Here is a 14,784-nt window from a genome sequence, read left to right on the forward strand (position 1 = left end):
ATAATAATAATATAATAATCCGAATAGGTATATTTAAGACAAAACATTTAAATTAAACTGCACTTCTATCGAATTATTTTACAGGCATCTAATTTAATAATAATATTTATTTTAAATTTTAATTCTAGTTTAAATATGCATGCAATAATATTATTTCAATAATAAATATTACCTAATGTATCTGTATTTTACTAACTAGAGATTTACACTGAAGCGTATATTTATGATTGTAAGTGGTATTACACAGTGTGTTCCAATATGAATATACATCTAGGGCATTCCCATATGAGCTCACCGTTTTTCCAAAAGTTAAAAATTTAAGGTTTCAATATTAAGTTTAAAAAAATAGAAAAACATTTTTCGGACGAGTCTGCAACCACGAAAGAGCATTTTCATGTCTCGTTGAAGTACCGAATAAATTTCCGGATAAATAGTTTAGGTTAGGTTAGCGAGTCACGACTCACAAAAGTCGAAACTTTGGACTTTTGTGAGTCGTGACTCGCTAACCTAACCTAAACTATTTATCCGGAAATTTATTCGGTATATATATATTGTGTATTCATAACGTTCATAATAGAATCTGTAATAATTCGATCTGGTTTGTCAACGCGGAGCATCCCGAAAACTAGGTTAATAAAAATTAACGATTCCTTTAAGTATTTTTATGTACTATTCTTTTTATATACTTTTTTTTATTATAAAACTTAATAAAACTTTCCTTTCGTCAATTATACTTGTAACCAATTGTAACGCAACCCCATCCCCATCCCTCATCTCTAAACTCTTATCTCTTTTCAGATAACAGCGTGACAGTTTTTATGGAACGTTTTTTTTGGAACAAGTTTTTCGGTTATGTGTCAGAGCTAAGACATGAAAATGTCAAAAATATATCTTTCTTGTTATGAAGTGCAAAATGCACACTTAAATAGACAGGTCAATCATTCCAGCCCCTTTCGACCCGTCCGTCCTTAACTCGAACTTTATCATGTCAATATAAAATAATTACTTATTCCAACTGGTGTATTTATGATTGAAATATTAGTTAATATCTAAATTTATGATAATATGATAATTAAAAATTAATTTAAAATTAAAAATAAACAACGTTACCTACGTAGAGTAACGGCATCAGTGATTGGTACTATAATCCAGTCTTTGGCAGCGCATTGTTTTTTATATCTGATATAAAAAAAAACACTATACTGCCAAAAAGGTAGTGCCAATCACTGGTGCTCTTACTATCAACTAAAAAGAGAAATCGCATCATTTGTTGAGTTAGGGGCTAAAAAAAGGCTTAAAATAATGTTACCCCTCATTATATTGTTCACTGAACACATCACACAAAAGTACATTAATATTTCCTTAGCGTAGTGTATATTCCATTAACAGGCCTAAGGGACGCAGTTGAGATTTGTCAAAGTATTATATCATTATAATTTAATATACTGGCGTACTAGTGGCCCGGTGAAAGAGGTGGCAATATCAATTAGCGTTTGCTGTCAAATCAGCCCCGAAATCGAATTCGTCAAGAAACCACACCTAATGTAGTCGAAGTAGGCCTTCAACGACAGCTGTTGAGCTACTACGAGCACTGCACTTCTCATGTTTCTCTCTTGTTGAAAAATAAAAATTAGTAATACTACTACTACTTATAATTTATTATTAGGGCTCGGGTGGTTTTTGAACTCGAATTGCAATTTTTTTCTAATAACCCCCAATTTAATGCTTATTTAGCTACAAATGTGTTCTATGATCAAATATTAAATAATGTCAAGTTGTTACGCATACTTGTGGAAAAATAGCGGTTTAAATTTATGTAGGTAAATTTGTAATTTTTATAAATTTTCGGAATTGAAAATTTTAGACTCGGGTATAATTTCAATGTTATATTATTTCTATTTTTCCAGCAGAAAATTTGTGTAAAACAAAGTTAGTAGTTTGTTATCTCATATACCATTCTGTAACCTATATTTTATTCTGAATGCTGTTTTCTGTACTGAATTATAGGGTTTGAAACTAAAATACAAAAATTAAACTGTTATATTATTTGTTTCAGATAATTTTTGTCTCATTTTTAATCATAACTCGGTTAATTTAATTATGTATTTTATTAAGTGTAAAATATAATAGCCGGTTAATAAAAATATTTTATACATAGTAAATAAAACGATTCTTCAATAATTATGAATAACTGTCATAAGCCTAGGATAAGTAAATTTTAGTAATATACTACTATGAAAACACTACGTTTTGTTCGTTTAAATCAATTTCTGAAATGTATTTCAGATAGTCGATAGAGTAAACTCTAAAAAAATAAATAAGAAACTCCTAGAACTAATTTTTTCCTGAATTTAGAACTAATGTAGAATTAGAAGTTTTATTTTAACGAATAAACAAATAATGATAAATTTCTGATTTTTGTTTTACAAGTTAAAACTTTGGAGGTGATTTTTTTTTTACCAGAATCTATATGACGTTATGCTACTATAGTTTTAATCTGTAATTTGAAATGGTCTATTTTTAAATATTATCATGATATATCTAAAAGTGCTTTTTGTTTGCACATCTATTTTTCTACTTTGTGACTCGATGCAGGTGGTAATCACTGGCGAAACCCCAGTTTTTTCTAGGATTTTTCCTCTGTAATGTAATTATACGGCGAAACTATTATAAAAAAATATGTATCTCGTTCTAATAAGCTTTTAAACGGTAAAAAGATAATTGGATCATTCTATGTAAGTTGTGTTTAATATTATTATGCAGATATACACACTCAGCATAGGCATAAAAGATACTCAGTATTTGATAAAATGAGAGGATAAGCTCGAAAGGGGATATCCTATTTTTTATTGAAGTTTTACGAGTGCTTCTATTGTGGTTTTTTGCGCTTGTCTTTTTTTAGGAGTTTTAGGTCCTGAATTCAGGTTTTCATATAATAGGATTTTGTATCTAGTGTATAATATTGGCCTTAAAATATGTTAAAAGTATAATAGAGATGTTTTATTATACAATATGCGATATTTTTATACGGCAAAAATGCACAATTGCCATTTATTTCACTTATAATAATATTTGGAGAGGAAATGTAATTTCCGGTCGTCGCTTTAGTATTATGAGCTTCACAATAACAGATTTATCTGTCACGTCATTCGTGTCATTCATTTGTGAAACTCTTTAGTACGCAGATGAACTCGCGGTTTTGCGTTACCAACCCTGGCAAAATAAATCAATTCTGTCAAACTGCTCGAAAAAAAATAGCCCCAAAAAGCAGGCAGCCATTTTGTAAGCTGTGGCACCTACCCTCTGGAGACTACTTTCTCTTGCATAACTACACCACTATAAAAACAATGGCGTTGTGTGGGGGGTGGTGGGGCTGGTTTATTTGAATCAATACATACAGCGTCCTTTGGAAATATTATGCCATAAGACCATGGCCGGATATTTGGGGGCGCTTGGGATTATAAAAGCCTTAAGAAAACACTAAACCTAAAATTACTACATTTATTTTGATTTCAAAAAATCTCATCTAAAAATAAATGTAGGTATTTTGAAAAACACTAATTTTAAGTTATAAGGCTTTTAGTATTCTAAGCCCCATCCTCCCCCCACAAACGTCCCCCCATACATAAGACCATAACATGTTAAACTTTGCAACAATGTATGCGTTTAAAATATTTTTATATTGTCTACTCGAGGTACATCAAAGCTTATAAAAGGTACATATAATTTTTATTTTGTTTTAAAAATGGTGTCATTATAATAGTAATCTACGTTGGATTTCTAACTAATTTTAGGCGGTAAATTAAATTCGAATAAATGTAATTCATCAGATTTTGCATCATTCATCATTCCATTATTACTTCCATCTTTCAAATACTATCAGTTTAAATAGCAAAAAGTCAAAGCTGTTTCGAAGCAAAATGCGTGCGAAGGGATGAAAGTTGAAAAAAATGTTATGGTTTCAAAAACAAGTGCCTGACCAAATATTTGTCACGTTATCTATACAGCATTACTCGAATACGTGGGCATTGACACTTGACCTCGTTTAGGTCTCATACGCAAACGTAGGAACATTCGTATACACTATACGCAGACTCGCAGACGCGTACGCAGAACCCCAGATGCGGCCATGGTCGCAAACACAAACGCAGCCGTAACACTGAATTAACGCGCCCATCACCACTCCTCGCATCATCGATTAGCGTCGGTGTTAACCCGCTGTATACCCGTCGCATTTTCGACAAATATAAAACTTATGGTAGAGATAAGATTGTCAGGTTTAAAAAAGTTCTACAAAAAAAATACGCTAATATGCAATAGTAAAATCTCGAAATATTCTCTTCGTTCCATTAAAAATCGGTAAAAAAATGTTTAAAAAAAGCTCCAACCTGGAAATAATCTCTAATCTTCAAAATATGCTATAAAATTATGCAAAATAACATTTTTTCAACAAACTATCTGGTCAATAAAAAAGTACCTATTTTTTAACCCCGTAGATTTAGGAAAACCTAAATATCTCCTCTCTATAAATAAATTAATGAACAAAAAAATATCAAATGTTCAATTATTCAATTGAACAACAAATAACACAATTTCAACAAAGAAAAAAAATATAACTGCGCACTATTCCTTTGTGAGATAATAAAAAAAAAATTTAAAGTTGCGATACATACACTAGTATATACAAATAAATAAATAAATCGACACAATACTACAAACACAAATAGTAATAATTATAATAGTCGATTATATTAGTACATAGAGAAAAATAAACAGCGTGACATAATCACGGTATACTTTGGTTACTAAATAGATAGAATGAGTCCCAACCCTAAGCTCAAATGTTTTTTATATTATTCACTCACATGTCTCTATACAAGAAAAATTACTTTATTATTGCAACACGTTTCCTTGACTATCTACGACGTATTTTATACCATAAAGAAAAATTACAGTATTATCGTAGACTCTACCTATCCGGTTACATAAGATATTAATTATTATTCCAACAAGAAAACATTTTTTTTTTGTGAAAGGTACTAACTACTAATAAAAAAAGTAATTATTTACAAAGCCTTTTTAATTAAAAAAAGCCATTAGAGTGGAGTCGGGACATAATGGGGACGGAGCACGTTGGAACAGGAGAGGTCACAGGTCTATAGGAATTTTTTTAAACTGAAAGTGATCTGTTGATATATATATACAAAAAATCATTGGCAATAGGTAATGCGCCTAAAATTATAATTTTAGTATTAGTGTGGATACGATTAAGATCGATCAATCGTCTACAACAATTTGTTGTCATTGTTACTTATATATTGTAAATAAACAGCATAATAAAAATAATTTTCGGTTACCTGTTGACTGTTAATTCCTGTTGCTATGTGTTCCTATTACGGTACAATTGTAATATTTACCTTTCTTTTTGGTTTTTCTTTAATTAAAAAAGTTAAACTAAGTACAGATTATAAAACTACCTTCGGTCTAATATTTAGACTTCAAGCCCTAAAATTTCATCTAAAAGAGCGAAATAAATAAAAGGTTTCCATTCTGTATGGGGGGAAAGGGATTTTTTATATTTTTTCCGGTCTGACAACGTATATTGATAATATGTAATCTAAAGAATATTCCATACAAATTTGAGACTAATTCGGTTGTTTTAAATGAAGTTATGGCACGCCGAAATTTTTAGTTAAAAATATGTACATTTTTGTGTGTTTTTCTAAATTATTTTTAGACGAAGCGTCTACACGGGCTACAAACGTTGTTATGTAGATCTTTTATCGTTCTAAACAAAGTAGGATAAAGATACTTAAATTTCCTAATTGCAATTGTGTTCAAGCTGGCAAATATAATTATTTATAAACATAATTGATGTATGTTGACGGTAAACGCAAATTGATTTATTGATCATTGATCAAATTACTCAAATTAGTAGATTTAATACTAGGCAAATTTGAGGTAAATTTTCAACATAATAAAGTATAGCGTCAATCAGCAAAAATACGAGGGGATGACTTTTGATTTGGTTTAACTTGTTGCGTAAGCAAAAAGTATTATAGTATTGTTGTACTGTGTAGGTAGTGCTTTTTATATTTTGGATTGTACTGTGTTTAGGGACCAGATAAATACGATTAGAATGTATTTATCACAAATAAGTTGAAAACGAAAGGAGTCGGCTTTTTTTGCCCATTATAATTTATAAACCGTGCCACAAATATTTAACTCGGGATAAAGCAAATGCACATAATCGCTGATGTTATTCTGGGGTACATTGTGGACATTTGACTGCAAACTGCCAACACTGCACGTTTATGTCGAGCGGCGCTAATGTAAAGAATACAAAACGCAAGGGCTGGTAAGGGTACCTACGTGAATAATTCCCTATTACACGTTGATGGTTTTCGTGTTCGTTTAGGGATGTTAAAAGAGCATACCCAGCCGACCGTACACCCAGCCAAGTCGTTAAGTATTGATCCAGTGAGGGTCGAGGGGCCTTTCGCGCAGCCTTGGTATTGTCATGACAACCCGGCCGAATGCCGCATTGCTGATCGCACGGGACAGGGGTCGTTGTCCGCATTTACCCCACGCCTGTAGTATAGGGCCATATCGCTTGCGCAACGTGTGTTTTGTGGGTCACGAAATAACGATTTTTTATTTCAGTGGTTCCCAAAGTACGCGCGAGGCGAGAACATGAACATTTCAAACTGGTGCTGTTGCTTATACCCGTTTGTAGCATTTCTCCTTTAAAATATCATCGCCAAACTTAATAACTACAATATGATTTCGAATAAAGCGTACCCACCTACCCAATTTTATTTTTATTATCGCCATATCAACTCGGCGCATTGAAATAATTGCCAATATATATTATATATAAAGCCTATAACAAAATGTAGGCTCTATTATTATTTAGGAATAAATAGAAACTTATAATATTCTTTATGGGGTTGCATTTTTTTTATATAATAACAAATTAATATACAATTTTGCACCGATCTCGTATGTGTGCGGATGGTCAACGAGAAAAATAAATTGACAGTAATTAGTATATCCTTTTTTTTTCAACTAGTTTTTTGTCGGTAACTGCGTAGATTAAATGTTGAAGTGGTCGTCTAGTGGCGGTTGACACTAACCATTAAATTGAATTAAATTGAGTTAAATGTAATACGTATCATGTCTACGAATTGCGACTTTGCACTCTGATCCGAGTTTGATAGTCGAATTCTACTCAATACAATACTAGAAAGTTATTTACGATTATATGATTAAGTAAAATTCAGCTCTGAGTGGTTTGTCAATTGGGAAAATAAATTTACTTTTCAATAATAGTCAATTTTTTATAAATACATATGTATGTCCTTTTTATTTACCAAGGACAACGCATATATTTTAATACGTATGACATATGTTGGCACAAACAATTCCTTATCAAGCAAAATTAAGTTAAATTAACCGAATATGACAAATTGTGATGTTTGGCCTTTAGGTGATATCTCTATTATCGTTGTACCGTTTTGTGTGTAGTGTACAATAAATGCCTACCTGCTTGCTACTTTAGTGACTTATCAAAAATCACTTCTGATGCCTTTTTATCGTAAGGTTGTAGATAAATAATATACGCTATCTATGTACAAAAATTAACTGGTGTAATGTGTTTTTTTCACACCAGATGACGTTAACCGAACTAGAGATTTATTTAGTTACTAGAAACTGAAATTAATTTACTAACACCATCTAGTGGTAAATCTCAACTCTTGGTTCTACTCTTCAACTACTTTTATGTGTGATTTTGGTACTTACCCAGCGTTTTCAGAGGCAAAAAAATGTCCATTTAGAAAGGTAATAGCATAAAATGACAAATTGATGGCCTGAATAATAATTTGTTTGTTGAATAACAGTTTAATAAATCGTTGAGTAATTATATAATAAATGGGTCAAAACTCAAAACGTTAAATATAAACGAACGTTTAGATCGACCCTCCACCGATTTTTTTTGAAAAATTTGAAAATTACACTGCATGTATGTTACAATGAAAAGAATAGTATCAACATTTTTTTAAAATTATTTTGGCCATGGTCGTAAAAAGTATTTTGAGTTTTTGTCTTGACTCTTGACACCTCTTTTTTATCTTTTTTTTGAGTATCTTTGGGCATCAAAAAAAAATGTTTTAAAATCAGTTTCTCACGTAAAATAATCTGAGATTTCTGAAAAAATTGATTTTTTTAACCGATTTATTTTATTGATTTGAGTTAATATTCTAAAAAATTGTGTTTTTCGTATTGCCTTAAATTAAACAATATTTTAAAATATTTTTTCAGAAAGCTGAGAAAATGGGATCTCCATAAAAACGATTAAAAAACCAAAAAAAAGAGGTAAAAATTTATAGAAAAGTCGAAAAAACATATAACTATTTTGAATACTGTGGTCGTTTTTCAGTAGTTTTTTCAATTGATTAAAACATATTTTTTTTTAATGCTAATTTACATATAATTATGTTTTTGGTTAATGTAACAAGAGTTATATCATATATGAATATTTCAAAAAGTAGTCCTTAAAATGTAATATAAATATTAATTTCTATCTTGTTTTAAATATGTTTCTTTGTCACTTATAATTTATTACTACTCGTATTTACTTCTAATCCTATTTAAAGTTACTTAGTAAATATAAGTATTGTACAAATACTAATTAAATATAATATATATTAGCTATTTGACATAATTTCAACACCGGCAATTACTAGGCAACTGCTAGCGTCATTTTATCTATAAAAAGCATCCTATTTTGATTAATACTAGTACTAGACATAATAACTTAAGTATAGGAAAGTACCTATCAATTTCTCTATCTCTTTACTAAATTCAACTTGTTCAATAATTTACTAGTATTAACGATTTAATAAAAAAAAAATTAAAATATTTAATATGTTTAATTATTTATGTATTTTTTATACAACATTTAATTTACATTTACTATTGTAGAGTTCTTTAACTTGTAATAACACCAATAGAAAAAAATACCAGCTTACAAATATTACAATAAGTGAAAAATGTACAACGTGTGTATCAATCAATTTCACAGTAATATATAATGTTAATACTTTATTGGCACAATAATATTTATGATAATCACGTTACTGGAAGTCGGGCATAAATGAACTTAGTACAGATCTATAATATTTTGGCTCATCAAAATACTATATTTTGCTTAGATTATTATTTTAGATAATTGTCTACTCTAAAACCAATATATGTTTGTTTCTACCACACAAAACATTAATAATTTGAAAAACGAGTTGAGATATTATATAATCTTAGTATAATAAGAGCATTCCAATGAAATTATAACGAAAGCATACAGTAATTACAGAAATGCAGGAAATCAGAAAAACATATTATTTTCTTTCGTTGGCAAAGTCATTTTTCGGCACTAAATGTAACGTCTTACAGAAATATTGTTTGAATATTTAAGCAATACTCGTAAAGTCGTAAGATATTAATTGTCTGTTCAAAAGACTATTATTAAACATTTATATGTTTGCCAACTGGGTTTAATATATATATATATATATATATATATATATATATGTATTTATACATGGTATATTCAAATAAGTTATTATTATACATATATATTTCACAATTAACTCAATCAATATTATACAAATCAAAATAATCAATTTAAAAAATTACAATAGTAAGAACAAATAGTGGCTGGTAAACGACCATGTTTGGTTTGAAATGTTACTATAATTTTATTTAAGTCAATCCTCCTCATTCGGTAGCATATTAAAAACAATTTTATTAGTTTTCAAGTAAGAATTTTTTTACGAAAAATTAAAATTTCCATTGTTAATCAAATGTACGAAGAAGTACTTAGATTTGATCTAGGGGTTTTAATGTTAAGAATTTTTTAAAATAAATTTCTAATATATTTATATTATATTATATATATTAGAGTGGTTAAAAAAACTTATTAAATTATTATTTTGTATACTTTTCTTGAGATATAATATTATTTGGATGAAAAGATAACTTTGATATTTTTTTCAAACTTTTAACCCCATTTCTAGATGAGATTTCTAAATCACGAAACTTTATTTTTCTACTCAAAAATATATAATATAATAAAATGGAATATGTAGAATACTTAACAAATATAGACAAACAAATTTTATCCAATTTGTTATATATTTTTGTTTGTCTATGTTTGTTAGAGATTCTATAAATTTAATTTTATTGTGGAATAAATTTTGCTTACTATTTATTATTAATATTTTAATTATAATTTATTTTATTATGGAAATAAAAGAAGAATAGATCGAGAAAACGGAAGAAAATAAGTATTTCTGTGTGAAAAATAAAAAGTTTCATAATTAGAATTGTTTTCTAATTTTTTTGCAATTTTTGTTTTTTTTAACATTAAAAAAATGAATATGTTATTATTATGATTTTGTAATTATATAGAAAATATGCTATGATTTTTTTTATTCTTTAAAATTAGTTTAGGATAGTTTTGTTGATTTTTTCTTATCAACAATTTTAATTTATTTTGGTTCATAACTTTAGCAATTTCGTATTGTTTTTACCAAGTGAGTATCAACATATATATTTTTTTTTATGCTGATGATTTTTTTATAAAATATTTGTTTTTTAAGCATTTATTATTGAATAAAAAAAAAACTTTAAAAATTGAACTTTTGATACAAAATCGATCGAATCCACATCTAGAAATGTGTTTAAAAATCTAAAAAAAAATATCAAAATATATTTGATCCAAATAATATATTCTCAAGAGAAGAAAAAAAAATTAAAAGTTAAGGTTTTTTTAACCACCCTAACATAGATATATAAATATTAAAAATTAGTTTTCATTTCACAAACAAACAAAAAGTTTAATAAATCCTGCAGTAATCTGTATGTGTTATACAATAACTAGCCAAATATTATACGTGTAGTTTAAGTTAAAATTGCCTATTTATGCAAAATTAGAAGTTAAATATATTAACGCGGTGCTAAAAAGGACAAACATTATCACAATAAAATATTGGGAGAACCACTTATACGTAGGTTCAGGTGGTACAGCTCTGTAATTATTAGGATGTTTATACTGTGCTTTTTTTTCTTCAATATACGCTTGTAATTCTTCATATTGAGAGGCTTCGTCGTTTTCCTGTGATGAGTCGTATTGATGTAGTTCTTGCACGAAATGGAACCATGGTAATTTTGGTATATCTAAACAAAAATATACGACTTTAAATAGGTACATTAGGAAGCAAAAGTCATTGGCATGCGATATGCCATAAATATATTATGTCAGTCGCCAAGCACAGACACAGAATAAGTGTATGGACGAAACTTTTACAAAACACTTTTGATCTTACCTACGATTGTACAATGGGCTACATATATTGCGTTAATTTTGGGATTGTCTTTTTCACCCTATAGAAAAAATGTTGATAAATAAAAAATATAATGAAATCAAAGTATTTAATTGTTAGTGGTCTCTCCTACGCAAGTTTCTATATACAGGGTCGGACCAAGCAATATTCGCACCCAAAGTAATAGTAAATGAAATTTAATTGAGTTTTCGAATTTTGCGCTTCCTCCCACTTGTTTAATATTTTGTGGCTAAGATAACACCCCCAAGTTCCGACCCTGTCTGTAGAATATAGAATAGCAATATGTAACTTTAATGTATTAAGACTCATATCATGAAGGAAAACAAACTAATTTTCTAAAGTTACAAAAAGTAACATACTTTCACAAAGTCTACTCGTATCTGATTAGACACAATTCTGGACCTCTTGTTTTTCCAATATAAGGTTGAATCAAACACTTGAAATTCAATATATACGTCATGAGCAACTGAGTACCCGACTTCTTCAAAAATATCTAGGTGGGGTACAACAGTGAGACCGTTCAGGACCACAGAGAACACCTGAAATCAATGCTCTTTAATACCAGTATACCTATAACTTAATATCATTTTTAATAGAAATAATTAGTACTTTTTCGCCTGAACCCATGAAGTAGACTTCACTGAATTTCAACACCATCACGTAGTCACCCTCCATTTGAATGTCGATCGGTATTGAATAGCCGAACGTGTTGAGAGCATACCTTTCCGTTTGGTAAAGAATCTGGTCGTGCTGTGCTACTCGATGTATGTATCTATTTTTCCCGTAGTCAGACGCGATGCCGAAATTATTATAATCTCTTACATACCGTATCCCATTAAGATCCACATGTTCTTCGCCGCCAGCGTTAACGGCAAATATTACGTCCGCTGGGTTAATGCAGAGACAGTGAAACGACACATTGACAATAATCAGTATTAATGCCTGTACAAGCAACCCCATCGTGCACAACTTCTCTCGGTTTGTGTTAAGCCGTTATTGGTTTGATAATTACACCGTGACACAATACGCCTAATAACGGAAAGAAAATAGACAATTTTAAACTGACTTAGAGTACTGCATTTACGCATAACAGTAGGTATACGACACCTGATATTATATAGTTACCTGTTATTGCTACCACCTTTATTGCCAATGCTTGCCCAGTATATTAAACGTCCAGATAATGTGAAGGGGTATACTATAATATATAATATATAACTATACTATAGACGAGTATCGAATATTGTTATTACGTTCAACAGACGGTGAAATTTAGTTATGACTTACGGTTTTGTGTGCTCGGTATTCAAGATGAACTCGGCGGCTGAAATCGTCCACTAGTTATCAGCAGAGCTTAAGGTACTCGTCTGAATTGTATGTACTCGTTTATAATAGCACTGTTGCTTATGCCGCCGTCTTACGGTCACCGCCCACGTACGGAGACGCCGCACCAGCCACCAGGTTCTGCAAATCCCGAGTATGCCCGAGCTGTGCACAGTTGGTACTTGCGACAGCAATCGATCCGGGAGCGTTGAATGTGGGGTCGTTAGACCAGTGAGGACTAGCGGAAAGGGGGTAAGCAGAAAGCAGCCTCTAAGCGGCAGGGTTTTTTTACCGAACTGTTATAATATGCGAATAATATCCGTGTAATATTATTGTTTATTACTTTACATATTATTGCTATACGAGTACTTGTAGATAACAATAACATCATTGATTTTTCCGAACACTAATTTTTACCGTTTTGATAATCAAATCTTGTAAAACAAAGCAAAGTAACCCGGGTTGGATTAGCTCAAAAGTAGGTCCGAGGATTTATTTTTACACGGATCTTAGGCCAGGAGATACAGGTGTCCTTGCGGGAAGTCAGCAGTTCAATCTTTGTTCTGAGTGCTTTTGATTGTATCGCAAATACTGAGATAGTAATTTTATTTAGATATTTTAAAATATCCAAGTAATTTATAAGTATAAATATATATATATACTCGTATATGTGTATACCTACCTTTTTATTTTAGTTTCGATACGACGATACCTACCCTAATCTAACTGATGATAGATCTAGTTTAAAACTAGGCTAAAACATATACTATTTACTCAAAAATCTGTTGTAAAACTTTATTTTTATTAAGGAAAACCCCCCAAAAAGGGGACAATTGAACTTATACCGTTGTAAATTTCCAGGTTGCTTAATTTGAATCAAAAACCAACAGGTTTATAAAAAATAAACAACGACAATGAATTATTATTAACAGGCGACCAACCCTAATCGTACCCACACTAATACTAAAAATACAATTTTAAGACCATTATTGGCGATGCTTGTATAACTATGCAGATAAGCATCGATGAAATTATTTAAAAGTGATTTTATCACTTCCAGTTATAATAATTTATGTGACCTCTCCCTTCCCAATAAACTCCGTCTCCACTATCTCCCGACCCCTCTGTATTGATTTGTTATCTTTTTATTTTGTTTTGTGCCAGGACTGCCAAACAGCTGAACCGTGTAACATCTCAAACAGAAATCGTACTTAAAATGTACTTTTTGAGCCCAACATTTTAGTGTTAAAGTTTATCCCTTCTCCTTTAAAATAAAAATAAAACAATTCTTTTATATGCGATATAGATACGTTGCAATAATCGTCTATAGATCCGTCGTAGGGTTATACGGCTATGAGTACAAATATGAGACGTATATCACCAGAAAGCCCTTAATATTTGCTAATTTACAATTATAGTTTCAAAATTTAGTCGGCAGGTAATATATGTTGCATATTTATTTAAACGGCACATAAGTACAATATGCGATTCGTCAGTTTCATCGTCCAATTCTGGCCGTCCTGGCGTACAAATTAATCACGGAATATAGGGCGGCCTCTAGCAGTACAATTCAGTATCCACGGCGGTCCATCCAGAAATGTATTATTATCAACATACTAAATAGACTTTACAAAATGGCCGTCACTTGTTTGCTTATATTGAAAATGATCCTTCTGCTTTCATATATTCTGTGCATCTATACATAAACTCTATAATCCATCTGTGATGACACCGGTGGCATTGGTGTTCGTTTTTAAATCCGAAAATCTCCGATGGCACCTAAGATGGCTTTATCACTCGCCTTGTTTCCGAGAAGGTTGATGATATGTGGTTGTCATCAAGGTGGATTTATCAGGTGTTAACACTCTGCCGATTAGCTGATTGAAAAAAACGCTCCAGTTGAATTCTCCGCTAGATGGCGTTGGATACCCGATAAAGTCTCAAAAAACATGAGCTTTTGTTTTGAAAATCATCCCTTTGAGCGCGATTAATGCTGCACACGTTGTTCAATTAAGATTTTTTTAGACTTAAGACTTGGTTACGTTTTTTAACCAAA

General features: G+C 30.5%; 1 protein-coding gene across 1 annotated transcript; it reads right to left on the reverse strand.

Annotated features, from left to right (window-relative positions):
* Window positions 1–10,888: 10,888 nt before the first annotated feature.
* LOC126836803 (malectin-like) lies at window positions 10,889–12,793 on the reverse strand. The gene is made up of 6 exons (XM_050570447.1): window positions 12,693–12,793; window positions 12,531–12,603; window positions 12,015–12,434; window positions 11,765–11,944; window positions 11,388–11,445; window positions 10,889–11,238 (listed from the first exon to the last, which is right to left on the reverse strand). The coding sequence occupies exons 3-6, from the start codon at window positions 12,363–12,365 to the stop codon at window positions 10,982–10,984; spliced, it is 846 nt and encodes a 281-aa protein (XP_050426404.1). The 5' UTR covers window positions 12,366–12,434; window positions 12,531–12,603; window positions 12,693–12,793; the 3' UTR covers window positions 10,889–10,981.
* Between the last annotated feature and the right edge of the window lie 1,991 nt (window positions 12,794–14,784).

The sequence above is a fragment of the Adelges cooleyi genome, unplaced genomic scaffold (assembly GCF_023614345.1).
Source record: "Adelges cooleyi isolate 19-005CV unplaced genomic scaffold, UGA_ACOO_1.1 ACOO_flye_CR_arks_rails_tigmint_CR_PRNA_247, whole genome shotgun sequence".
In the NCBI taxonomy this organism is placed as follows: Eukaryota; Metazoa; Arthropoda; class Insecta; order Hemiptera; family Adelgidae; genus Adelges; species Adelges cooleyi.

Coding starts and splice junctions, on each gene's coding strand:
- LOC126836803 (XM_050570447.1), bottom strand. CDS start 12,365: ATGGGGTTGCTTGTACAGGCATTAATACTGATTATTGTCAATGTGTCG. Junction 11,945..12,014: donor TCATGGGTTCAGGCGAAAAA/GTACTAATTATT, acceptor CATTGATTTCAG/GTGTTCTCTGTGGTCCTGAA. Junction 11,239..11,387: donor AGCCCATTGTACAATCGTAG/GTAAGATCAAAA, acceptor ATTTTTGTTTAG/ATATACCAAAATTACCATGG.